Here is a 26,300-nt window from a genome sequence, read left to right on the forward strand (position 1 = left end):
TGTTTATTCCCCATGCTACATGCATTTGCATAGAGGCATTTAAGTTGGGCCCCCGATGAAGCTGTCTTACTGGCTGGAGTTCCTTCGTGCTGCTCTTCAGGCGCTCTCCTGCTGACCTGTGTTCCTTCTCCAGGCTCTGGGCACCTATTGCTGGCCCTGGCATCAAACTGGTAGAAGTGGGATAGATTGAGGTTCCCCTCCCCCGGCATCTCTAGTTTAAAGCCCTCTTCACCAGCTTGGCAAGCCTATGACTGAAGATGCTCTTCCCCTTCTGTGACAGATGGACCCCATCAGCCCCCACTAGACCAGGTTTCTCAAAGCGAGTCCCATGGTCTAAGTAGCCAAACCCCTGGCTGTGGCACCAGTCCCGTAACCATTTGTTGACTCGCCAGATTCGACTGGCCCTTTCAAACCCCTTCCCTTTGACCAGCAGGACTGATGAAAAAACTACCTGCGCTCCTGAGTCCCTTACCGCCACTCCCAGGGCTCTGTAGTCCTTCTTGATAGTCCTCAGACTGCTCCTGGATGTGTCACTGGTGCCCAAGTGAAACAACAGCAGTGGATAATAGTCAGTGGACTGTATGAGGCTTGGTAGCCTCTTGGTGACATCCCTGATACAAGCCCCCGGTAAGCAGCAATGTCAATTGGTAATGTCAAATGGTAATGTCAATTACCATTTCTCAGTGATGAGTAATCCTATGTTGTGTGGCAGTAATTAATAGCTGAAGACAGCAGGTTCTTAAACCATTCTAATGTAGCCTGTAAAGATACATCTACATTCACCATAAAACAATAATAGCGTAGTTTTCAACCTTTTTCTGGTATTGTGAACCCTTCGAATTTTTTCCAGCAGAGCTGTGATAACAAGTTAAATCTTTATTGTCACCTTGTTACAGGCTTGATTTCTTATCTTCACTGATACCTTAAAAATGAATCACTAACTCCCAGAGGTCATTGAACCATAGAGAGGAAACCACAGCAATAGTAGAACAGGATTGGAGTAACGATTTTACCATCCATTGACCACTTTCCACCTAGCCCCAGTTGAGACTTAATATAGTTAACCAGTATTAATAATTAAAGAAATTAGTGCTAATAAGTAATGAAAACATTGAATTTGGAATGGAGACTTGTTTATCTCACTTCCCTAAAAGAGGATAAAAACAAATTTCTGGAGCTAAATGAGTAATTAAAGCAATAATAGTTGGTTACTACTTTATTCTTTTTAAATTTAGTCCCCTTTTTTCTCCGAGTAAAAGAAAAAGCTGACTGCAGCCCCATTTCCATTGTCCTTTTCTTCGTTGTCTATTTATTGATTTTTTTTTTGTTTCCTGATTTCTTTTATAGAGTGTTTTCAGCTGTTGTATTTGGTGCAATGGCATTAGGACAAAGCAGCTCTTTTGCTCCAGACTATGCCAAAGCCAAGATGTCAGCTGCCCACTTGTATCTACTGCTTGAAAGAGTACCCTCCATAGATAGTTACAGCGAGGAAGGAGAGAAGCCTGTAAGTAAGCCATGTAAAATGGGCGATATTATTTATTGACAAATATGGACAGTACTCTTCTCAGTTCCTTCAAACTGATTTTTCCTCTCCTTCTGATTACTTCCTTATCTCAATGTATTCTTGACAGTTTATCCAAACACAACATGGACCAAGTTCTCTATTATGTGTCCAGCTTTTGCCCACACTGTCTAAAGGTTATTTGTTTTGAAAATCTGGTTAAGGTACAACTTGTGTAGAATTCAACCAGCAAAATTATGAGCATTTTCAAAATAGTTCAGTGCTGTAGTTTGATTTTATAGCTTCACAAAGATTCAGACCACAGAGTTAACGTCAGCAAATGCAAGAGTCTATTGATTTCAGTGGGGGAAAAAAAAGACTTCTGCAATTCTATTTGAATCATCTGTCAAATTGTCTTAAAGATGTAACAGTGATACTATTTCAATTATAGGAAACATTTGGGGGAAGCATAACGATCAAAGATGTGACATTTAACTACCCAAACCGACCAGAGGTCAAAATCCTCCAAGGTTTTAATCTAAAAGTAGAAAAGGGACAGACTCTGGCTCTTGTTGGTAGCAGTGGCTGTGGGAAGAGCACTGTTGTTCAGCTGCTTGAGAGATTTTATGATCCACTTGATGGAGAAATGGTAAGTACTTTTGTAAGAACATGTCAACGTGTTAAGTGAGGGTGTGCTTATTTGGTTGTATGTGATGTGATAAAGTATAATAGATATTTCTAGTTTTATTTTTAAAATATTTTTAATGTTAAAGACAAGCAGTGGCTCATCAGGGTTCCTTATTTAAATGCACTGAATAATACAATGGAAAAAGTCCCGGTTTCCCACATTATAATGAATTAATGAAACAAGATCTGTGTGGTAAAAATATGCCCAATGATGGCTTTGAATTCAGAGCAAATTTCCTGAGGTTTTTATGTTAAGAACACTTTAAAAGTTATTAAATGTATGTATATACTTCTGTATAATGTAGTAATGGAATTTGCCATCTAGTTCTTTCCTAAAACAGTGAACACTGACAAAAGTGTTTAATAAATCTTTATCATAATTTTTACTTGTCAGAAACATCTTTCAGAGTATGCCCACTTACAAGCAATAGATTGTAAGTACTTTTAGTAATTTTGGTTTAAAATAGATCTAAGGTTTGCCTTACTTATTCCACAACTTTACATATTTTTTTCACATAACGGTATTGTTTATTGCCATTTTCTCTTTGATGTAAATGTGCTTGGGGATTTTGTCTGAAAAAGAACCCACACATTTTGGGTTGGATGAGGTGAGAATAAGGATTTCAGAACTTGTCTCTGCAGAGATACCCACAAAAGATAAAGCAATACTTAAATAAGGCCTAGATGCAATGGACAAGATTTTTTTGAGATTGGAAATGCCCATACAGGTCCAGTGCAGCAAACTGATGTGTAGAAAGAAGCAGCACAGGCGCCTCAAAAGTATGTTTAACCAAGTGCAACTTCATCACCGATGTTTTTGACCTTGTATCCATAAGTAACCAACAATGGTTTACTGAAGGGAAAAGCACAGACCTCTGGCATAGAAACCACAAAAGCAGTGGACTAATTCATAAGCTCAGTTGCACTGTGAACTGAGTGAAAGGAGTGTATGCTTAAAAGCACTAACTGTCAGAAGAACAGCTGTTCACAACAGTGAGCACTATGCTAGTCTGGTAAAGAGAGTAACTATGCCTAAAAGTTGTGCTGTTTGGTATGGTGGATCCAAAATGTGTGACAACTGAGTTCTCTAGCTTCATCACTGATTTTTCACATCAAACAAGGAACAGGAAGCAGACCTTAGCAGCCAGCAATTCCATTGAAATTCTAAGGAAAAGAGATGGCAAATATCTATGTAGTTGAAAGCAATTTCTCCTTTTCTAGCTTTTTTTTTCTTCCCCCCCTTACATCTGCAGATGTAGAAAAGTTGCCACTGATTTCAATGGATTTTGAATCAGGTTCATTATGATCTCTTTCCTTTGAAAAACAATTATATTGGCTGAAAATTGGCTGTTCTAACACAGACTGTGGAATTAGTAGATTAATCACGTCCAGTAGCCATGCTATGAAGGGGGCAGTTCTTCAATTACCCAGCTGATCGTGTCACTCAACACAGAGCCTGAGCACTGCACTGTGTGATTCTAGTGGAGATGTAACAGCCCTCTTAACGTCCTGGTATATTTGTGTCCAAGTTGATATGACTTGTATAATTATGAAACTGATCTATCCAGAAAAAAAATTTCTGTTGTCATTTATCTAATAGACAATGATAGCAGCTCAGTAGCCAAATTTAGCAGAAGTTTGACAGAGTTGCCAATAAAGAAAACTGACTGCAAATGATATCTTAAAGAATCCAGAAGTAAATTTGTCCATTGTCAGGCATTACATCACAATTAAATTTAAGACTGGATGCTTGGCTTAGAAGTGTGTGAATGAATGAACCCAACTCTTCCTTTATTTTAATGGAATACTACTGCCAATCTGTTCCTTCAGTGGGAATATGTATGCAAAATACAGGAAAGTTTTCCCACCAAAGAAAGAAATGAAAAAACTTTACCCAAAGTTCTTTGAAGTTGCCTCAGCGTATCCTGTCTTCCGCTGCCTTCAAAATCCTGATGAAATCTTGAAGCAAAGAAAAGGACTGAGGCAGCAGAAGGGACTATCCTCACTTTCATATAATAGCCCTTAGAAAATTTTGGAACATAGAGGAGTAGGAGGAGAGGGGATTATGTGAGCTTGTAATATGGTATCTCTAAGGAAAGAGCTGCAATTGCACAACTTCTGTGTATAAATTTACAGTAAGTCTCAAATACATGTATAGCCATGTGTCTGAAATTTAAAATGTTTGGTTTCTCAGCTTTTTGATGGCAAAAATGCAATGACACTAAATATCCAGTGGCTGAGAGCTCAGATTGGTATCGTCTCACAAGAACCAATGCTGTTTGACTGCACTATTGCCGAAAACATTGCATATGGGGATAACAGTCGGGAGGTGTCACATGAGGAGATTGTCAGTGCAGCAAAAGAAGCCAATATTCATTCCTTCATTGACTCTCTGCCAGATGTAAGTATTCCTTTTCTCTCCTACTCAGAACTGGAGATGACCTACTGTGGCAGGGAAAAATTGTGTCCATTTATGATTCCCTGGGGTGCAATAACTCCCTGAGATGCAAATAGACCTGAAACTGATTTTTAAATCTTATCTTTCTTAATTGTGTTTACCAGACTTATTTTTACTCTGGGGACTCTGGTGTCAGGTGGAGAGCTGAACATGTAAGATTTTAGGGAAGAAAATCCACAATTGTAACTAATTGAGAGCTGGAAGTGTGGGTGGACTTTTTTAAGTGAGTTAAACATTTCTTTTTAAGCTCCTATTTATCTCAGGCATATGTAAAAGACTTTGCTAGACTGACAAGTTTCTTATGCATTTCTTCCAATTATACCTAGTCAGAATTTAGATTTCTAGTATTCCTACAGTTCAAAAATGACTAAGAAATTTTTTCATATATATAGCTGACCAACGCATAATCATGTAAGAATGAACATCTTGGGTCAGATGAAGGGTCTGCATTCACAAAATCTTGTCCCAGGCAGTGACCAGCAAGATGTATTTACAAATAAGTATTCAAAAAGGCTAAATATTTAATCATATTTCCCCTGAATTCTCATCTAACTTTGCATAATTTGTGACTCAGGAACTTCCTAAGATAGAAATCATGTTTTATTATATAATAGCTCTGGATGGATTTTTCTTCTGTGCGTTTGACAAATCAATTTCTAACCTGTGTCAAATTGTATCTAAAGCTTCCTGAAGCAAGGAGGTTGCCCGCTTAGTTGTATGTTGTATATATTCAGCTTAATTTCATGCTGTTAAGCTGCTTTTTGCGTTTCTTGAAAAAATACAATGGCCAAAGTCCATGATTTTTCCAGATCTTGTTCAGTTTCTAATGACTTATCAAGATCTGCTCTTTCCAAAACTTTGTAGAGAAATCTTGTGATATGTAATCATGTCTCATAAACTTTGGTGCTTTTTGCAACCAAATATATAATACCTCAAAGACTACTGTGACCTACACATGAGTTTGTCCAGAGACCTGACTGGTCTACCTTAACTGACATAACTAAATTAAAAGCATAACTGTCCAAAACTGTAGTATAGATATACATAAAATGTATAAATGTCTATGTCTATATATAGATATAGTAAGTAATTTGGCCTGAAACTGATACATCTTATACATTGCTATTTTTTTCTTCAGGATGAATAAATGTGGGTAGAATAACTGATTGGTTAGGGTGCTAGCTTGGAGTGTTTAAGGTCAGGGTTTGATCCCCTGTATTGTCATAGACTTTCACTGAGCATTGGTATTCTATCTCCTGATTGCAAATTATGTTGTCTTCCGACCTTAGAGGGGTTGTTGCTTTTAATTTGTGAAATGCTTGATGTTACAAGGAAGTCTCCTAATGAAAGACCTATAGATCTGTGGCAGATAGCAATTCTGGTCATCTGTTTTCAGAGAGCTATTGGCATGGAATATGCAGTTTATGGATGGCTGGTGTCAGGGTCGATATGCTTAAATATCCTTCAGAATCGTTTTGCATTCATAATCTGAACTTAATATATTGTTTCTAGAAATACAATACCTACGTAGGAGACAAGGGAACTCAGCTTTCTGGTGGTCAGAAACAACGCATTGCTATTGCCCGAGCTCTTGTACGTCAGCCCCAAATTCTGCTACTGGATGAAGCTACGTCTGCCTTAGACACAGAAAGTGAAAAGGTAACTTGATTGTGAGCCAGATTAAGTCTCCCACAGATTAAAGCCCAAAGATGGAAATATGGTGGTTTATGCAAATTACATATTTATGCTAATAACAGACAAATATAAAGGTCTTACTCCTCCTTGCCAAAAAAAAGCATTTTTTTTTTTTTTTGCATCTGTATGGCTATGGGCAGATTGAAGTAGCAATGAAGAAGGCATTTCTTTGCCTGGAATTCTTCAGACTTCAACTGGAAAAGTGCTATCAAAATTGAATCAGGAGGCACAATCTTCAGAAACGGAGAAGATTGAGGATGCTGCCAAAAAGCTTTTTTTCTCAGAAATGGCCAAATCTTGCTTTCATAATTTTTCTTCCTTCTCTCATTGCTCTCCAGTCCTTGCTATATGTTCATGGCTAATATACAAACTTCCAGTGAAAAAATTGCTAGAACACTTATTTCTTTTTTAAGTCCAAAGCTGCAAACTTAGTATAACAGAAGTACAATCTAGCTTTAGAAAATCAACACAGATTCTACAAAAGTACTTACTATTAATGAGGCAAATGTTACAACAAATATTATAATCTGAAAAGCTCAAACCCTATGGACTAAGTTTTGATCAATTCTAGGTGTAAAAACATAAGGTTTGTGGGGAAAATGCCATTAAATAATTTCAGGATTCTTTGTTTTCTTAATTATGTGCCAGTTAGGTACAGAAATTTCATCTCTTATTTTATTCTGCATTAATAAACATAAGAAATAAAGAAAAGAAAGCAGAGATTCTTATTAGTATTTTTCTGCCAGTGCTAGCTTTAAGAAAAACATGATTCACGAGACTCCCTGCAAAATCATGAGAACTAGTGTGATAGTAACTGACCCAAGATTATCGACTTAACTCCCATATATAAATAATCAGTCATGGAAGGGACCTCTGGAGGTCTCTAATCAAACCTTCTCTTCAAACAAAGGCCAATACTGAATTCAAACTACATTGTTTAGTGCTGTGCCCAGTAGGGTCCTTGAAAATCTCCAGGAAGATTCAACAAGCTCTCTTTTGTCCCTGTTTCAATGCTTAATTATCCTTGCAGTGAATATTTTTCTTATATCCAGTCAAAACCTCCCCTGTTACAATTTATGACAATTTTCTCTTGTTCTCCTACCATGCATCTCAGTAACGAGCCTGGTTTCATCTCATCCTCTTAGCTATCATGGCATCATCTGCTAGGACACTTTTGACTCCTTGCCAACACAGGCTAATTCTGAAACAGGAAGGCAAAGCCACAGATATTCCCTTTCCCTCACTGTCATATTACAGTTTGCGTCACAGATGGCAATTGAGGTATATCTCATGACAGCTGCCAGAATAGTTCACCTTTTGGTTTGTTCATTATGCAGATTGTCCAGGAAGCGCTGGATAAAGCCAGAAAAGGTCGCACCTGCATTGTGATAGCTCACCGCCTCTCCACCATCCAAAATGCTGACAAGATTGCCGTCATCCAGAACGGCCAGGTCGTAGAGCAAGGGACCCATCAGCAGCTCCTGGCTGAAAAAGGCATCTACTATTCTCTGGTCAATGTTCAAAGTGGGTCACACAACATGTAATTAAAGGCAGTACTTATCTCTGACTTGTCACTGTAATTATTTCAAAACTGCTATTTTTGTCACTGCGATTATTTCAATATCAATAGTCAGTCTTGATACTTTTGATTTTCATCCTTCCTTTCATAAGTCCTATGAAAACAAGAAATACTAAATAAATATGTACCGGTTTCTCACTACTAGTTTTCATTATTCAAACCACTCTACTATGTGGCCAAAGCAGAGGCCTATTGCACTCATAGAAGTAGAAACATGCTAAGCCAAATGTAATGTTAATTAGCTTGTTTTTACTCTGTCAAAATCACACTAATCAGGCATGTCTGGTAAACAACCTGTAAACATTTTCATGCTCAGTAAAAACAGTTTCGCTATTGCCAGAAACAAACCTAAAGCCTTATTCTCACTGTGCCTCTGTAAGGCACAGTCAGTCCTGGCCTATTAGGCTTGTTATCAACTTGTTATGAGAACTTGCAGGTCAGCTGGAGCTTGATGCCAGATGTTTCTTGTTACAATGTGGAGTTTTAGGCTGGGATGACAGCAAAGGTCTTGAAAATATGGGCGCAGGCTGAAAACAAATGTCCCAGAACTGTAAATACCTCACTGATGGTCAGTTACCGATCATTGAAGAGGTGCAACCTTAAGAGCTGGGAAAAGACTGCTTTAAATGTAACACAGAAAAGAATCAGCAGATGAGAAAAAACCCACAACCTATGGGCGAGGCGAGGCAAGGCACTTGCTGCAGCCTAGGAAAGTAGTATCTGCAAGTCTCCCAAAGTCCTAAGGGTCAGAGGTCAAGGGCTAAGAACTCTCTAAAGACTGCAATATTTTATAAAAGATGAAAATATTGAATTTGGGCATGGAGGAGGTGGAAGGAAGGACACTCTTTTCAGTGTTATCTTCCTGCATTGAAGAGCTCTTGAACCTGATTACCCTGATGACAAAGACTCTCAAGGACTGTAACCATCAGTGCTAATTACATGGCATCAGCTCTGTGGTATTGTATATTAGTTGCTAATTTAGGATGACTGTTAAGGACTAACTGCTTTGAATATGTAGTATCAGTGAATAATAATTATTAAGAGCTAACCATTAGCAATGTGTATTGTTAATGAATATCTATGCAGTAAAGTTTTGTTTTTAAGTTTAAAACTGGCCTGATTAATCAGTCTTCCACCCTTCCGTCATAGCAATTTCTGATTCCCTGAGATTTACACGTGATCTGTCTTATCTACATGTATATATTCATACACACACAGCCTAACTGATAGGCAGTTACGCTCATCAATGTACTAATAACACTCTCCAGAATGTTCATTGATATAGTCTCATTGTATTCCTCTTGAATCACTCACCTGTTTTCTTCTATGCCTGTCTTAGATGGAAAACCAATTTGACTAGCAAATTTGTTGTTTCCTATTTATGTATTACTTGATACAGTAAGGTTCTTGTCCATGAGTAAGGCTATTAGTCTGCACCGTAATATACATAAGTTATACTTGCAATTGCAAGAATGGAATTCTTGCAATATTAAATATTAAACGTTTATGTTTAATAAATATTTAATATTTAATTAAATAGTAAGGATATTTTTTAATGTTATAGTCTGAAGATTCAAATGAGACCATATTTAGGTTTCTTTTTTTTCTAAATTCTGGATTTTAGTCTTTTATTTTTAAAACTAGGCTTTTTAATTTTTGATGACACAATTTTTAACAATTGGATTAGTAATGATTGGATTGTTTCCCCAACTCGTATCATTTCAAAGATGCTTGATTTAGCGGACAAATTTAGCTTTTCCTGAAAATCAGGCAAGCACTGTAACTGTTTTACCACAGACATATGAAAATCAGTTTTGAAAATTTTGGCCATACAGTTTAAAATCTATTTCAGAAATTCATGTTGAATTTAGCAACTTTCCAAAACAAGCTATTTTCCCCTATCCTTTTCTTCCACATTTCTAAAGTAGTTTTTCCCCTTTGTTGAGATTTACGCAAAAGTTTGCATAAAAAGTGCTAAACACCTCACTTTTGGTTGAAAGGGGCTGTAAGCAAAGTAAGCGCTTTCCTTTAAGGATAATGGATCTTTGTTTCCAAATCCACCATAAATGCTTAAATAACTATGCTGCTGCTCACAATTTCTTTCCTTTCAGAATTTCCTTTCAGAAGACTACAACAACCATATTACTACTATTGTGCTACCACCAGATGCCTCATCATGTAATTTTTAGTCACAAAGCCAAAAGGACAGACAGGGATACCTCCAAAAATGTGATGTTCACCGTATTCTATTCATACACTTTTACATTATAATGCTTGACCCACATGAAGGGTTGACTGACCTAGAACAATTCTGCTTTAAGGACCATTTTTCTATTGTGCCTTTCTACAGGGCATAAGAGATCTTACTTCCTAGCTCTGCCTTTTCAGTTAGGCTCTGAGACGTTTTAGTTCACCTTGATATCATAAGATACATATGTGGTGTTATTCTGAAGTAATAGACCTCTTTTCCTCTGTCTTGTTCTTCTTTTGAAAGCCTGCAGCAGTTTCAAGCAGAACTTACCTTTCTGGAGGAAGGTAATCTAGCAGTGTTTTTACACATTTCTTGTGCCTCTTGCCCCGTTACCTTTGGAACAAGGCTTTAGAGAGATGTCAGCATCGACACCACCTTGGCAATCCGAACCACTTTCCAAGCATATGCCACTGACTGGGGGAAAAAGGAAGCAAGAAGCACTCAAGTTCAGCAGTCTGATAGCCCTGCTGCTGAAACAACTGATCAAAAGAGAGAGCTTAGAAGAAAAATGGGGTTTAGGTCTAGAAAGCCTTTCTTACTGCAGATTCTTATCAGGGTGTTGACTACTACAGTGTCCTATTGCCCAGCATTCTCCAGCATACTTACCCCTACAAGGGCAATTTGCTGTTCCTTATGCAACAAATACCTCACTACTATAGTAGGGTATATAGCCCTTCTATAATTTCTGACACAGAATGAGAGCATAAACAAACTCCAGCATTCTCCCTCCCCTCAAAAGATTCTGAAGGAGTTATTTCTCACCAATGCCATAGACCATGTACCATCTCCAAAGGAAGACTGTAAATCAGTTCTGGATCTCCACTAATCTCTTCTTCAGGCATTCCCTCAAAGTTCTTCCCCAACTATCTTTAGCAATCCCTGTTATTGTGAGTACATTTCCTTTTGTCTTTGTATGCTTATTCCTGCGTACATTTCATTCTAGCTGTACTCTGTTAACTACGGAGATCAGTATACTAATGCTGTTGCTGTAGAGGTCTAGGACAGGGCTGCATCTAACTGAAAGTGAACATTCGTGCCTAAGCTCATTTCTCTAAGCGAGCCCATCTTGTGCATTGTTAACAAAGGTGTGGGCAATGAAGTCTGGGGCACAGGTCATCCCCTTCTAAAGTTGCTGTCATTGACAGGCCAGATTAACAACAATCTCGTATTGTATCTCTTCAAAAGGATATGAGCATGATTATCATAAATACCTACATTGTCAATGCCTTAGTGTCGAGAAAATCAGTCACACCTTGAAGGACTGCTATATTAAAATAAGCATCTTAGATCCTGCACTACATAATGTTTCATAAAAGCAGATCTGTAAACACTAGCTGCAGCTTTGTATTCACCAAGACAAACTTTTTTAATGGAAATACTAGAAATTGTATGGGCCCAAACATTTATAGTCATTGATATTTTAGATAACTTAAAAGTAAAGACTGTGTCTACATATATAATGTATATATAATCTGTGTCTTAATAGATTTGCTTTAAGTGTCCATGGGTAGAACTGATGTCGTTCATTTGCTTAGTAAAGGAGACAAATATGTTAACAAATCTTTTGAATACAGCGAACAACTGTTCTAAGATAAAATAGCATGGTCCTTACATCATCTAACGGACAGGAATAGTTTTATTTTCATGTTACTTCTGATTTGGTTCTCAAATCACTTATGAAAATGGGGTAAGTGAATAACTTGATTAATGGGGAATCTAAGAAAAAAGTTAAGTTCAGGACATGTAAGATGTTAAAATGAAGCAATATTGAGGGAGAAGAAATGCATATCTATCTGACACAGTAAATCCTAGTTCCCACCTACTTTTCAAGAGTTCCTAATTAGGTCAGCTTTGTTACCAGCAATATATAAAAAGAGTCAGGGCAGAACTTAGAAAGGATTAAGCTACTATAGGTGTAAGGTGACTAGCATTATCTACTCTCTATTTACTGCTGGGGCTCTGGCAAGCTGTTTGGTTAACATTGGCTTCACGCTTTTTTCTTTCTAGGCACTCTTGGCTTTCAGCAATATTAATTTCTTCTTAACTTCACTTGTACATATATCACATTTTGTACAGCTTTTGTTTTGGATTAATCAATATGCTTGTTTGTTGTACAAACTCTTCAGTCATTCCTTGACATGCACATATTTCATAGTGATGTAAGACAATACGTCATTTCCATGTTGTTCAAAAAACAAACAAAATTTATGCACACATAATTGTGTGAACACTACACATAATTGTGTAGACACTAACTGCTCTTCTCAGCTTGTACTACGTTAAGCAGTCCTACTGGAGGCAATCAATGATGGTAGATAAAGTTTATCTTAGCATTTAAATCAAAGGCCTTTCATTTTATTTTTTCCTAATTTAATCATATTTGTCGCAAAATATATTAAGATAAAGAAGGTGGTTAAAGAAAAGTCTTCCCATGTATTAAAAATCTGTCTGAGTATTACAAGAGCAAAGAGGTTTTCATTTAGTCTGGGTAATTTGATTCCAGATATGGAGTTTGAGTGCCATTTTCCTGAGTGAATTACTTCTTTAAGAGATATTACATTCAACACCACTATCAATCTACATTGAATGTCAGATGCCCTATAATTTTTAAAGAACAGATATAGAAATTTACAAAATAGGGTATTAAAATGTTACAGTTACGTTAAAGTGAAACTTTCCACCTGCAAGACAACAGGCATTTTACCACCGACATCAGTATTTTATATTAGATGGATTTAGTATTTCCTGCTAATAGAAGATAAAAGCATTACAGAATTGCTTGATTTTGCAGCTGTGGATAGGAAATTCAATGCTTGGTTCAATTTAATTTACCACAGACTTTAAAATAGATGTACAATGCACTTTTATGTCACTTAAAATAATAAACTTAAAAGAATTTAGTTACATAATTGGTAAAACTGGCTGCAATGAGGATACAAAGATGGTTTATTGCTCTACACCGAGGAAAAATCTGTTTCTAGGATAAGATTACTTCACAAGAAGAAATGTCTGGTGAGTATATTCATGAGTATCATAAAGGAAGACTGTTATGAGAATATGCTCTCATCCAAAAAAAAAAATTAATATAACTACACAATTTAAAACTTTCAGCTCCCAGCTGTAGAGGAAATGTACATCAGTTTAGTCGGTAAATAGTTTGGTGCTTGAGACACAAAACCAGACTTGACATTTCTGCGAAGCCTCATGAAGCACTAACACAGCCTTCTCTGGCTGCTCCTGCTCATCCACCTTTAGGAGTTTATGTGTGTGTAGCTGCTTGTGCAGTGTAGCAGCACTGGCCATGACTACAATTCTTGTACTATCACCTACAAACATCAGAATAGCAGCTGCAGTCCACCTGCCCGTAACCATCTTGCCTCCTTCTTGTGGATAGAGCAAACACCTCTTTTAGGTGTTTGCCTCAGGAATCCCGTATCACGTCCAAAAGCAAAACATCAGAATATTCATGCAAATAAAAGGAACTTCTATCTCAGATTAAGTCAACAAAAGTTTTGGACTATTGTTTTCATCCACAGTTTTTGTTTCTAAATACTCAGAGCATATTGCAAATGTTAAGCTTCAGAATACCCATCTATCAGTAAGAAATATTACAGCTGTTTCAGGGGGAATCACTTCAACATTTTCAAGTGTTTTTGCCTACTGACTTCAGTTTCAGAGATGATAAATAACTGACAGACTGGCCAGTTACTTGGATTCCAGCCTATGAATTGAGGTTACATATCTTAGGCATCTGAACATAATTTTTTATCCATTTACCATTATACACAATAAGTCATTAAATCTATCATCTTAAAAAGTCCATATTAGGGAATTCACATATTAAACAGATACTTGAACACTGTGATATCAGTTTGTTCTCAAATTATATGTTTTCTATGTTTATAGAGGTAGCTATGTTATACTATTTAGTCATAGCAAATTCCTTAGCTTTACCTTATTATCTTCATTGCATTTGACCTAGAAAATCCATTTTCTATTGCACAGTTGTTCTTCATCTCTAGCTATCTGAAAATGATGTGAACTTTTGTTTCTAAGTTTCATCAAGAAGGATCAAATGAGCTGGTGGCCAATTCCTCCCAATATGTTCCAGATTGTCAGGTTTATTATGTTTCCTTAAATTATAATAAAATATATATCTAGGATGTCCATGCCAGACAACAGCTGACTTAAAATAATTCTCAATAACACACCAATGAACTTCTCATTGTGGGTGACAATGTATGTCCATACACATTACTCTTCTCAATTGTATCCAGTAACAGAACAAGAAGTGATGGGTCAAATTCCGTCTAAACATGAGATAAGAGTTTATTATTGTAAGGGTGGTTGAACACTGGAACAGGTTGCTTAGAGAGGTTGTGGAGTCTACATTTAGATATTCAAAACCAGACTAGACACAGCCCTGTGTAACCTGCTCTACTTGGCCCTCTTTGAGCTAGGGTTTGGACTAGACAGTCTCCGGAGGTGCCTGCCAACCTCAGCCATTCTGTGATTCTGTGCAGGAAAAATCATGGTCAACCATGTGGATCCAACCAATTAAACAGATCCACTCCATATGGTGGCTTCCAGTATGTCAAAACCATTCAGTACATCACAAGCCATATTAAGAAGAAAATAGTCATAAAAATAATGCTTGAAAATCACTTTCTAAACTTTTGTCCAAAGGGTACGTAGAAGTATCCTGCACCTCAAAGATGACTGGAATATGACAAAGGGAATGTTTTAGAAATACTTTATTATCTCTGCTTTCATCCCCAGTTTTGGCTGACAGCCTAAGCCAAGGAATCAGCCTTGGGTTGTGTCTCCCCAAGGAGAGAGAGGGGTGTTTTGTCACTTTTGCCAACAAGCCATCACTTCTAATAGAACATTGTTTTGACAGCACGACAGCAAGCCATGCCTTTACTCAGTGAAAGCCAGGGACTGGCAAACCTTTGTGTTAGGAATTGCAGATAATTGTTCACAGGACGGCCACAGGAAGCTGAAAAGTGGATGTTCAGGTACTGCTGTGGTTGCTTCTCTCTCCTCTCCTGCCTCTCCTGATGAGAGCGGAGCTGCAGCAGCTCTCCCTTTCCCCTCTGTCACCCTTCTCCTGCCACTGCATTGCTGTAAGGCCCTCAAAGGCCACCCTGAGAACTCATAATGAAAGAAAAACACCAAGTTCCACCAAGTTCCTAACAGCTCTCACATCGTCAAACCTCATTCTGACTTATTATTCTGACTCATTAAATTTTTTGATTTAATTTTTTCTTAAGCTTTCCATTCCTTCTCAACCAACACTATCAAACTCTCAAAAGAGAACACCAATTTTCCATGTATAAACACAACCATCCATAAAACGCTGAGGTGAGCTAATTCGAGAGAGAAAATATAGCACAGTTTAAATCCTATTATAAAACTTATGAGCATTATCTGTTACCTATTGTAAGAGTAGGCCTAAAGAGTCTTTATGAGCATTTGGCATTAAGGAAAGTATATGACTTTCTGCAAATGAACTCCATCTTCTGGGCACAAGATATTCAAAAGGGATCACACTGACTCCCATTCGGTTTGATCATGGATGGCTGAAAAGTGACAACAAGAGCACCTTCCTTTGAACAGCTTATGGTGGGTTCATGGCCCAGTGTGATGGTCTGCTCCCGGAAATGGGGCTTTTTTCAGTCATCCTGATTACTTGTGAACCTTACGAGGAATGATTAAAATATGAACAAAGAGGCTTCCTTTGAGAGGAGTTAAGAGGAGACTTCTCAGATGCTTTCAAGAGTGACTGATAAAACATGCTCTTCAAAACTATTCATTTCTGGAGGCAGAGCATGCACATAGTCCTTTGCAGACCTAGCAGGCTCCAAGGGGGCTGCAAAAGGCTGGCATGCACCAGTTTTTGAAAGTTTTTCCTCATTAGAGTTTTATGTAAATTGAGCAAAGTCCAACGTCACTGCTTGGTCCTAACCAGCCTAGTCCTACTGACTGTTGAATAACCTGCCAGAACAGGTGAAAACAGATTAAGATCACTCCCCCCCGGGAAGTCAGCACATTTATTTTGTCTAAGACAGATTATCAATATTCAATAGTGAGTACTAAAAACCAAGCAAAAATATCCAGTGAAATTTCATTCTACTTTAAAATACATTTTACTGTTTATTTTGTATTAATTATGGTAAACTGCAGAAATTTGCATGCTTTGAAATGACATATTACTAAGGATTCTGCTGAGGACACCCCTGTGGGTCCTGTTTAAAAATGGAAAACATGATGATTTCAAATAGCACATCAGGATATAGGTTTTCAGATTATTAGCTTTGCATCCTCTCAGTTAAATATTACTGGTAGATTTTCCTGAGGTACTTTGTTTCTCAAACAGATTAAAATGCATTCTGAAGATGAAACAAAGTCTTACAGAAATGGAAAGGATGATAATATTGCTGTATCATATCAGGATTATGGACCTGAAGGCAAATGGTAAGTATAGCAGTTGATTTCAAAATATTCCCATGAAAGGTCAGACCAGATGATCTTTGGAGGTCCCTTCCAACCTGGGCTGTTCTATGATTCTATTCTACTAATGTTTTACCTTTAACTGCATAGGCTTAAATTTTACTGGTAAACAATACAAGAATAATCAGACAGTTTTCCTTTTTTGGAAAAGTCTTTGATATCCATTATTCTCTTCAGACAATATAGACAAATGCAGATATAAAAATGTATCAATATCTATATCTAAATATAGATAAATTGTTAATGGATAAATCCAGTTGAACCCCCCAGGTCAGGGGAAGCCTGCCTGAGGAGCAGAAAGCTTTGCTTGTACCTTCATGTTATGATTGAGAATTTCTATTGGGGTTATTGAAAATTTGGCTGCTTCACTCATTCTTTTGCGAAAAGATAGTGACAGCTGTATCTATCCCCTTCTGTTAAAAGGCTGATCCAAAATACTGAGAGAACTGAAGTCAGAGTAGTTAAAGGACAGCTAAGTTACATGCTTCCCCAAGTTCTCTGAAGGAAGTATAACTTTTTTATTAGAATGGAGGGCCAATTGGGATCAGATGTCCTGCACGCTCTCCTCTCTACCCCTTTCATGTCTGCCCAACTGCAGTCTAATGATCTGAAATCAAAGTACTTAGCTATGAGAGGTCTTTGACAGGCAATTGGCTGTAATGTTAGATTAGCCTACCCACCTAATTTTCCAAAGCTGCTTAAAAATATGGCCAATAGCTACCACTTGGCCCTAGCCTAGGCTAGAAAGGCTAGACAGGCAGCTTTAAGCATCAAAGAACTTCCCACCCTCTTCTTTAAGAAAAAAAAAGTGGAATATAGATTGGAGGACACTAGCAAAGTTTGCAAGAGGACTTTTGCTACGTTATCAAAGTCCCACTGTAGATTTAGCTATGTGTTTGGAGACACAGAAAGAATGAGAAAGAAAACCCCCAGCATAAGGGTAGCATATGCCAGAAAATTTATCTCCCACACTAGCTATACTTTCATAAGCACCTGGCATCACTGCCTAATGGAATACTGTTTGAAAGGCATTGTCAGAAACTAGGAAATCTTAGCTTCCATTTTCAAGTTACTCTTTTGCAATTAATTCTAACTTATCAGTACTATACTAATTACTAACTAGTCTCTTCTCAGCCACTCTGCCACCCAAATTCATATCCAGAAAACAACAGGAGAGAGTCACAGCAGATTTTACAATACAATTGCATTCATTTTTAAACAGGTGATTTGGAAGCACACAGTTTTAATTTTCTTCTTTTATATGCAGGCCACAATATTTTTGCATTTTAGAATCATAGACTCATAGAATAGTTTGGGTTGGAAGGGACCTCTAAAGGTCATCTAGTCCAACACCCCTGCCGTGGGCAGGGACATCTTCAACTTGATCAGGTTGCTCAGAGCCCCGTCCAACCTGACCTTGAATGTTTCCAGGGATGGGGCATCCACCACCTCTCTGGGCAACCTGTGCCAGTGCTTCACCACCCTCAGCGTAAAAAATTTCTTCCTTAGATCTAGTCTAAATCTACCCCCCTTTAGTTTAAAGCCATTCCCTCTTGTCCTGTCGCAACAGGCCCTGCTAAAACGTTTGCCGCTATCTTTTTTATAAGCCCCCTTGAAGTACTGATAGGCTGCAGTAAGGTCTCCCCAAAGCCTTCTCTTCTCTAGGCTGAACAACCCCAACTCTCTCAGCCTTTCTTCATAGGAGAGGTGTTCCATCCCCCTGAACATTTTTGTGACCCTCCTCTGGACCCGCTCCAACAGGTCCGTGTCTTTCCTGTGCTGAGGGCTCCAGAGCTGGAGGCAGTGCTCCAGGTGGGGTCTCCCCAGAGCAGAGTAGAGGGGCAGAATCACCTCCCTCAACCTGCTGGCCACGCTTCTTTTGATGCAGCCCAGGATCCAGTTGGCCTTCTGGGGTTGCTCTCAATCCCTTCATCCCCCAGCCTTTATTGATACCAGGGCTTGCCCCGACCCAGGTGCAGGACCTTGCACTTGGCCTTGTTAAACCTCATGAGGTTCACACAGGCCCACTTCTCCATCTTGTCCAGGTCCCTCTGGATGGCATCCCATCCCTCTGGCATGTCAACCACACCACTCAACTTGGTGTCATCGGCAAACTTGCTGAGGGTGCACTCCATCCCACTGTCTATGTCATTGATGAAGATATTAAACAGTACGGGGGTGATGTTTCCCCTTTTCCAGTCAGTGGGAACTTCTCCGGACTGCCACAGCTTCTCAAATACAATGGATAGTGGCTTAGCAACCTATTTTGCACAGTTAGAGCAATCATAGATACAGGGGACCTCTGGAGGTCATCTGGCCCAATGTCCTTCTCAAAGTTGAACTAAACAACAAAGTCAGAGCAGGTTGCTCAGCGCCTTGTCCAGGCAAGTTTGGAAAATCTCCAGCTGCTGGAGTTCCACAGCCTGTCTAGGCACCTGTTCCACGGCTTGACCACAACCATCTGAAGAAGTTTCCGTAACATACTATAAGAATGTCTCTTATTACATCTTTAGTTACCTGCCCTCTTGAGGACTTCAAATGAAACTGCACATGAACTATTTGAATTAACTTGGAAAGGAAATAACAGGACAACTTCTGTACTATTTCAGTCTCATTGATTGTATTAAGTTTTAACAGAGTAATTCAATTTCATGCTTAATTAGTAGAGGCTTGGGATTTATTCAGGTTTAAGCCAAGTCTGCATCTAACAGAATCTGAAGTAGCTTTAGGGAAAATTTTTTTGTTTTGTAAGCAAAAATATTTCCCAAGTCTCCCAAATAGCTATGGAAAATGAATACCCCTTTACCTCCTAAAGGATAATTCCAACATTTGAAACAAAACTTCTTCCTGCAGAGGAAGCAAGAGAAAACCACTACTGCACAATATAGGAGCAATGACAACTAGCATCACACTCGCCATATTCTCAGTGCTAGCACTGCATTCAACAGAGCTCCCATCTTCCTCCCCATTTTCTGAAAACCTGTGGGAAACTAGTGGTAAAAATTCACACATAGGAGAAAAGAAAAGCACACATTGGTAATTCCTGCTTCTCCACACAGAGGACAAGAAGCACTAAACTGCTCTGACTCACCTGAAAGACCAGGGCAACCCCATTCAGTTAACAGCCACAGCAAAACCCAAAGGTGCACCCTGTGGACCCTATGCCAAAAAACACGGCTTCCTTCATTTAGGGGATTATTTCACAGCCATGCCTTTCAGACCATCACTACAGGCTAGGGGAGGAAAACCCATTGATCCTCTCTTCTTCTTGGTTTGGGTGCCCCTGGAAATCACATCCCCAGACTGGTCTGAGCACTAGTGCCTATCTTCTGGCAGCGGGGTCAGACATGTCACGCTCAAACCGGCGTCTCCCAGGACTACTCCAGGCTGGCACAGTGACATGTGTGCCTTGTAAGAGCCAGAGGATGCTGAACACATCCACTCCATTACACATCTGCAGATACGTTTTTAGTCAAGGACTCATACTTGTTATTATGCAACAAGAAAGACATTTTTGCCCCTTTTTCGCTTTCTCTTCTTCCTCATTTGGAGTATGGGACAGGACCAAGCTGCCTGAGCTAACCGTTCCTAGGCACTACCCTTCCAGGGCGTGAGAGGTGATTTACCACCCCCCTACAAGGAGGATAAAGTATCTCACAGTTACTGTGAACTGAGAGCCTGTTTAGAGGTCACTGTGGCAACAGGACAGCCCATGGCACCTGCCTCCATGTAGGTCCAGTAACTGAATTTAAGAAATTTTTTGGCTTCAGCAAGCTGACTAAAACCCAGAGTGATTATTTTCCATTTGATTATTTTCCATTTGTATACTTGTGTACAATAAAATGTATGATGAAACTCTTACTCCCCTTAGTACACAATCATATTTAGGTTTTTTATGACCATTGTTTCATGAGAAGTATTAGTAAAGTTAAAATAGAAACAGTAGAGTAGACAGTATTTTCATACAGCTTTAAATATATTGGCCTTGAAACTGTTTACAGGGGTAAAGACCCACCAGCCCCAAGTGTGGACCTATCTAAGATACTGTAAAAGTAGAGAAATTATTACAGATATTATATTCTTAGATTTTTTTAATTTCAGTTATAGTCATAAATTTAAATTCCAATTGGATGTAATTAAATTAAATGCAAAATTTGTTTAAACATATGTTTTTAATATTTTATTATTATTCTTATTTTATGAAAGCCATTATTTTATTCTTAAAACAATTATTAAGAAGTTACTGGGTTATGTTACAATTTTACAATTTTATGTATTAACATTTTCTTATTTTACTTTTTGCTCCCTCCTTCTGCACTGTTAACACTGTGTTGCCACCCAGATGCATTTGCTGTAATTAGAGAAGTTTTCAGCACAGTTCTGTTTCCACTTTCAGTTTCAATACTCTGACTGGTGGGATAAACTCCTCATGGTGCTGGGCACTACCATGGCAATTCTCCATGGAGCAGGTCTCCCCCTTATGATGATCACCTTTGGTGACATGACAGATAGCTTTTTTACTGCAGAAAACATTACTTATTCAGGTAAGAACTGTTGTAACTGCTAGGTGGTGTCATTGAAATATGGCTTTTATGCAATAAAAAATGAGTTTTATTTGCAAAAAATAAAGGGCAGAATAGTGGCTCACTTCAAGCTGTTTATTCCCAGGGAAGCAGTTTGCTTCTATGCTGTGGGCCAGATGTGCCACTGGTCCACTCACTACTGTGAGAAGCGACAGGGCTTCAATTTGACCAGTTCTGTATTTCCTCCAACCAGTCTCCTGTGCTGTTACAAACAGTTCACTAATTAACAGAAACGCCAGGTTTCAAGGAAACATTTGAAAGAATTATAATTGGGGTTAAGAAATTAAATAAATGGATGAATGAAAAATGGTAAAAGAAACAGACAAAGTCTGCTGGTTTTGGCTGGGATAGAGTTAATTTTCTTCATAGCAGCTAGTATGGGGCGATGTTTTAGATTTGTGCTGAAAACAGGGTTGATAGATAACACAGGGATGTTTTCGTTACTGCTGAGCAGGGCTTACACAGAGTCAAGGCCTTTCCTGCTTCTCACACCACCCCACCAGCGAGTAGGCTGGGGGTGCACAAGAATTTGGGAGGGGACACAGCCGGGACAGCTGACCCCAACTGACCAAAGGGATATTCCATACCATGTGACGTCATGCTCAGCATAGGTTGAGGGAGGGGATTCTGCCCCTCTGCTCTGCTCTGGTGTGACCCCACCTGGAGTACTGTGTCCAGCTCTGGAGCCCTCAGCATAAGAAAGACAAGGACCTGTTGGAGCAGGTCCAGAGAAGGGCCACAAAAATGATCGGGGGATGGAACACCTCCCCTATGAAGAAAGGCTGAGAGAGTTGGGGCTGTTCAGCCTAGAGAAGAGAAGGCTTTGAGGAGACCTTATTGCAGCCTATCAGTACTTCAAGGGGGCTTATAAAAAAGATGGCGGCAAACGTTTTAGCAGGGCCTGTTGTGACAGGACAAGGGGGAATGGCTTTAAACTAAAGGGGGGTAGATTTAGACTAGATCTAAGGAAGAAATTTTTTACGCTGAGGGTGGTGAAGCACTGGCATAGATTGCCCAGAGAGGTGGTGGATGCCCCATCCCTGGAAACACTCAAGGTCAGGTTGGACGGGGCTCTGAGCAACCTGATCGAGTTAAAGATGTCCCTGCCCACGGCAGGGGTGTTGGACTAGATGACCTTTAGAGGTCCCTTCCAACCCAAACTATTCTATGAGTCTATGATTCTAAAATGCAAAAATATTGCATTGATGAGAAGTATTCAGATCCCTCTGAATATTTGGACAAGAATCACTGTTACTGGTGCACAGATGTATAATGATATTCTTCAAAGCATCCCCAAAAGAGTCAAACTCTTAAGAGGTTGCCACCTCTGTCTCATCATTTGATTTCTACTAAGCAGTATGTGCACTGGGAAACTAATCTAGGTTTAAATCAAGTGTAAATATAAAGTGAAGTATCTGAGTCTGAAAAGTTGTTACAATCACTTCTTACTGCAGAGCCAAACCAGAACAAGGCACATTTATTCTGAAATTAAAGTGCAATATGCATATTCCAGAATTGCTCATTCCTGATTAGCTTCAAATGTAGATGAATCCTTATACAATTTAATTACACCTTTAACCTCAGGCAACAAGAATTAAATAAAAACATGGCCCCTGAAGAACTGGAAGGAAGAGCCTAATACCATATTCATTAATTTTCTGAACTTTATTTACTTATGAACCGACATTTGTAAAGTACTTTGGAGCACTATTAAATAAGGCGAGTTTTATAGCTCCAGTGTGTTGTTTTTATAAGTATTCATAAAATCAGCACACACTCCAGAGAAAATATTGTATCTGAAATGTGAAATTCAGGCTAGTGATTGTAAAGTAGCTGAATTTAACTATTTTTTTAACTGTTTATTATATTACAGCTAGAATGTTCACTTCTGGCTTCAGAAAATGCTTTGTAATGTGTTGCATAGTTCCCTTAAACATGGTCAGGGGCTAGGTAGGGTGCTAGGTAGCTGACTGCTCTTAATCTTCATTCAGCATTGTTATGATAGGAGTTTACAGAAGGAAATTATTATCACGTGATTTAATAAAAATAATTAACAGACTTTTCTCTAATTTTCTCTTTAGCAGATGTTTCTTTATTGAACCATCCGTCAGGGAACTTTTCTATAGAATTTTTTTCTTACACTCCAACGGGAGATTTAGAGGAAGAAATGACCAGGTAATAGGAAAATTGTCATTCACTTCATGTCTATTCTTTTCTTGTAATAGAGATCTCAAGGAATTGTCCTCGAAAGATTATTCTAATATTTAGCCCAAGATTAATCTCGCTATAAATATTTAATGCAACTGAAGGAATTAAGTTTTTGTTATGTCTTTAGGCTAATGCCATTGTATGAGTCAGGGGCATCTTGTATTTTCCCACTCTAATCCCAATCTGTGCCAGACAGCACCAGCAAACCTACAACCTTTCTGCCAGAAGCTCAAAGGGAGGGTTATTCCTCCTTTTCTTGTGTGTCAGGATAGTTTGTTCTCCTCCCATGCCAGTTCTCATGCCTTTCTCTCAATATGTGCTCCTGCTCTTGCTCTTCCTCCTTGCCCACGTCCTTCCCTCCTCGTCCTCCCCTTGCACTCTCCGGCTCCCATTTTGCCACCAGCCCTGCCTGCCTGGCAAGCTGGCTTTTCCTCTTCCCGCCACAACTTTCCTGTTCACCGTTTTTCCTTTTCTCTGCTGCTTTCCTTCCTCTCTCCATCGGTAACCACCATAAGAGAGTAAGGCACAGTCCAACGCATGAATTGCTGCCACTCACCTGGTCCTGAGGGAGGCCCTGGGAGCAGCATCTCTTGCGGTTGAACAAGTGCTGTGCCAGCTCTGCAAGGGTTTCTACAGAGATTCCCCATTTACTGCTCTTTGGCTTTCTCATTTTCATCAAAACCACAAACGTTTTGACTGATGTCTGACAAATTCCCTAAAATGTTGGAACTGATCACATGCAAAGCCCCCAAACCACTTTGTGTTCTCCATAATTAAAGGATACCAAATCAGTTAGCAAAGTCAACTAATTACTTACAATTTCTGAACCACATTTTTTCTATTAGTTTATCAACTTTTTAAAGGGCAGTACCTAGGAGACCCTAGTAGCTGTATGAAAGCTGTGGATACTGTTTTTACATAACTCCATCAGCTGGTGACGCTTGGATCCAGTTTTATGAAAGAAACTGAAATGAAGTTCTTGCGACACAGACAACCTACTCCCTTTCTTCCTCCCCCATGCAAAACCCTCAGCATCAAAAGCTCCTGATAACTTCTTAGGCAAGCCATTTATTCACTCCATGTTCTTACTGCACAGGTTCATACATTAAAAAATTTATTGATAATAAGTGAAATTCTGACAGACATCCCTTAAAGACAAACACCTTGTACTCTACCAGAAATAAACCAAAATGAGATGATTGTGAAGTCATGCCTGATGGAGTTTCCATTAAATTTCCAGGTTTTCGGGTAATAGCCACCTAAAGGTCACCCAAGTAATAATAATGATTGCCATTGGGAAGGTAAATCAAGTACTCTTTGGTACCCTTTTCTTCTATAAGGACAAAGAACAGGCAATAAAGTTGAGAGACACCAAATTTAAAAATTATAAAATAAATACTTTTTATATGCCCAACAAATCTGCAGAGCTCATAGCTAAAAATATAAATTAGGCCAAGAACTTACTATGGTCATGTATTTTTAACATTTTCTGATTGGATAAAATTGAAATAGGGACTGAGATGCAACAGTTGGTCCGATTACACTATCTCACTGACAAGCTGTTTCATGTTAGCCTAATAATGCTTTTTCACAGTCTTCTAAGGTGTTAAGCACCAGTTATTTTCAGAGGCAGGCTGTGGGGACACATGGTGTCATCGTCTGAGCAGTTTGCAGGTTTATGGTTGGAGGGGGGTTGTTCCTTTTTCTCTCCCTGTCTACCTTTACCCTGTCTCTTCTTTTGTCATCCTTTGCCCTTTTCAGGTTTTCCTTCTGTTTCCACTTCTTTTAAGTAAGTCCTAGCTCCTCTTTCTTCATGCCCCTTTCTGAAATGGAAAGAAAACCCTAGTCTTTTTGTTCAACCTCGGAGAAGGGTATTTGTTTTGTAAGTGAGCTGGGGTAGCCTGCTCCCTGAAGGGAGTATGAAATCACAGATGGCAAATTCTGCTCTTGTTGCACAAACCCCACTGCATAGGATAAAAATTAAGAATTGTTGATATAAAAATGATGTGGCTCAATTCTGGAACTGAAATCTAAACATAAACATTGGGTATATTTGTCAGAGCCTTTCTTAACAATGGTCATCGAAAAAATAATTCGCATTGTCATATATTTTTATTTTCCAATTAATTGTTATTAATGATATTATAAAATAGCCATAATTAATAGGGATTTTGAACCAAAATTAAATTCATTCCATTGTGTTTTAGTATAAACTAAACATTTGAACAAATGCATAAATTCTGGTTTTTTCACCAGTTCTGCTGCTTTTTATAGCTTTTCTATTATACTGGCAAGTATTAAGAACAACATTCAGCTACTCATTTAATTTTAAGTTATTCATTAATGTACTAATATTTTTCAGTTTAAATATGATATATTTTGTTTAATTGCAGTCATGAATAAAACATCTTTGGCATTTATTTGTAACAAAAGTACTTAGAATAACTTTCCTTATTGCTTTTTCTTTTTTTGTATGTGTGGAGCCTTATTCTGTTGTAATAGCATGAACAGTACCTATACATTAATTTGTTTTATTTTTCCCTAGGAATGTACATATTTTTTAAAACCAAACTAACATTTCTCAAAGACGACTAAACAAAACAGTTAAATTATGATAGCATGCAAACAATTAAAATTCAATGTCTCTATCTTTACTTCATTAAACTAAAGTGGATATCCTGTGAAATATAACTTACTTTTGTTTTTACATCACTTAAGTATTTTTAAAATTCCTGTCTTAAATTTCATTCATTGTAGAAAGTATTTCTAAGAGTAAATATGTCATTATAAGCTTGGTTTTTTAGTCTATGTCTTCATGGATTTTG

At 38.4% G+C, this 26,300-nt stretch overlaps 1 protein-coding gene and 1 pseudogene across 1 annotated transcript in view; both read left to right on the forward strand.

Moving 5' to 3' along the window:
• The window catches only part of ABCB1 (ATP-binding cassette, sub-family B (MDR/TAP), member 1), a 49,683-nt gene extending 41,778 nt beyond the window's left edge, over positions 1-7,905 (forward strand). Inside the window, exons 24-28 of the mRNA XM_009330539.1 lie at positions 1,348-1,504; positions 1,953-2,150; positions 4,383-4,589; positions 6,159-6,305; positions 7,679-7,905. Of these exons, the coding sequence (XP_009328814.1) occupies positions 1,348-1,504; positions 1,953-2,150; positions 4,383-4,589; positions 6,159-6,305; positions 7,679-7,885 (916 nt within the window). The 3' untranslated portion in view covers positions 7,886-7,905. The remainder of the gene's footprint in view (positions 1-1,347; positions 1,505-1,952; positions 2,151-4,382; positions 4,590-6,158; positions 6,306-7,678) is intronic.
• Positions 7,906-19,892: 11,987 nt separating this feature from the next.
• The window catches only part of LOC103922454, a 42,246-nt pseudogene continuing 35,838 nt past the window's right edge, over positions 19,893-26,300 (forward strand).

The sequence above is a fragment of the Pygoscelis adeliae genome, unplaced genomic scaffold (assembly GCF_000699105.1).
Source record: "Pygoscelis adeliae isolate BGI_AS28 unplaced genomic scaffold, ASM69910v1 Scaffold27, whole genome shotgun sequence".
Taxonomy (NCBI): domain Eukaryota; kingdom Metazoa; phylum Chordata; class Aves; order Sphenisciformes; family Spheniscidae; genus Pygoscelis; species Pygoscelis adeliae.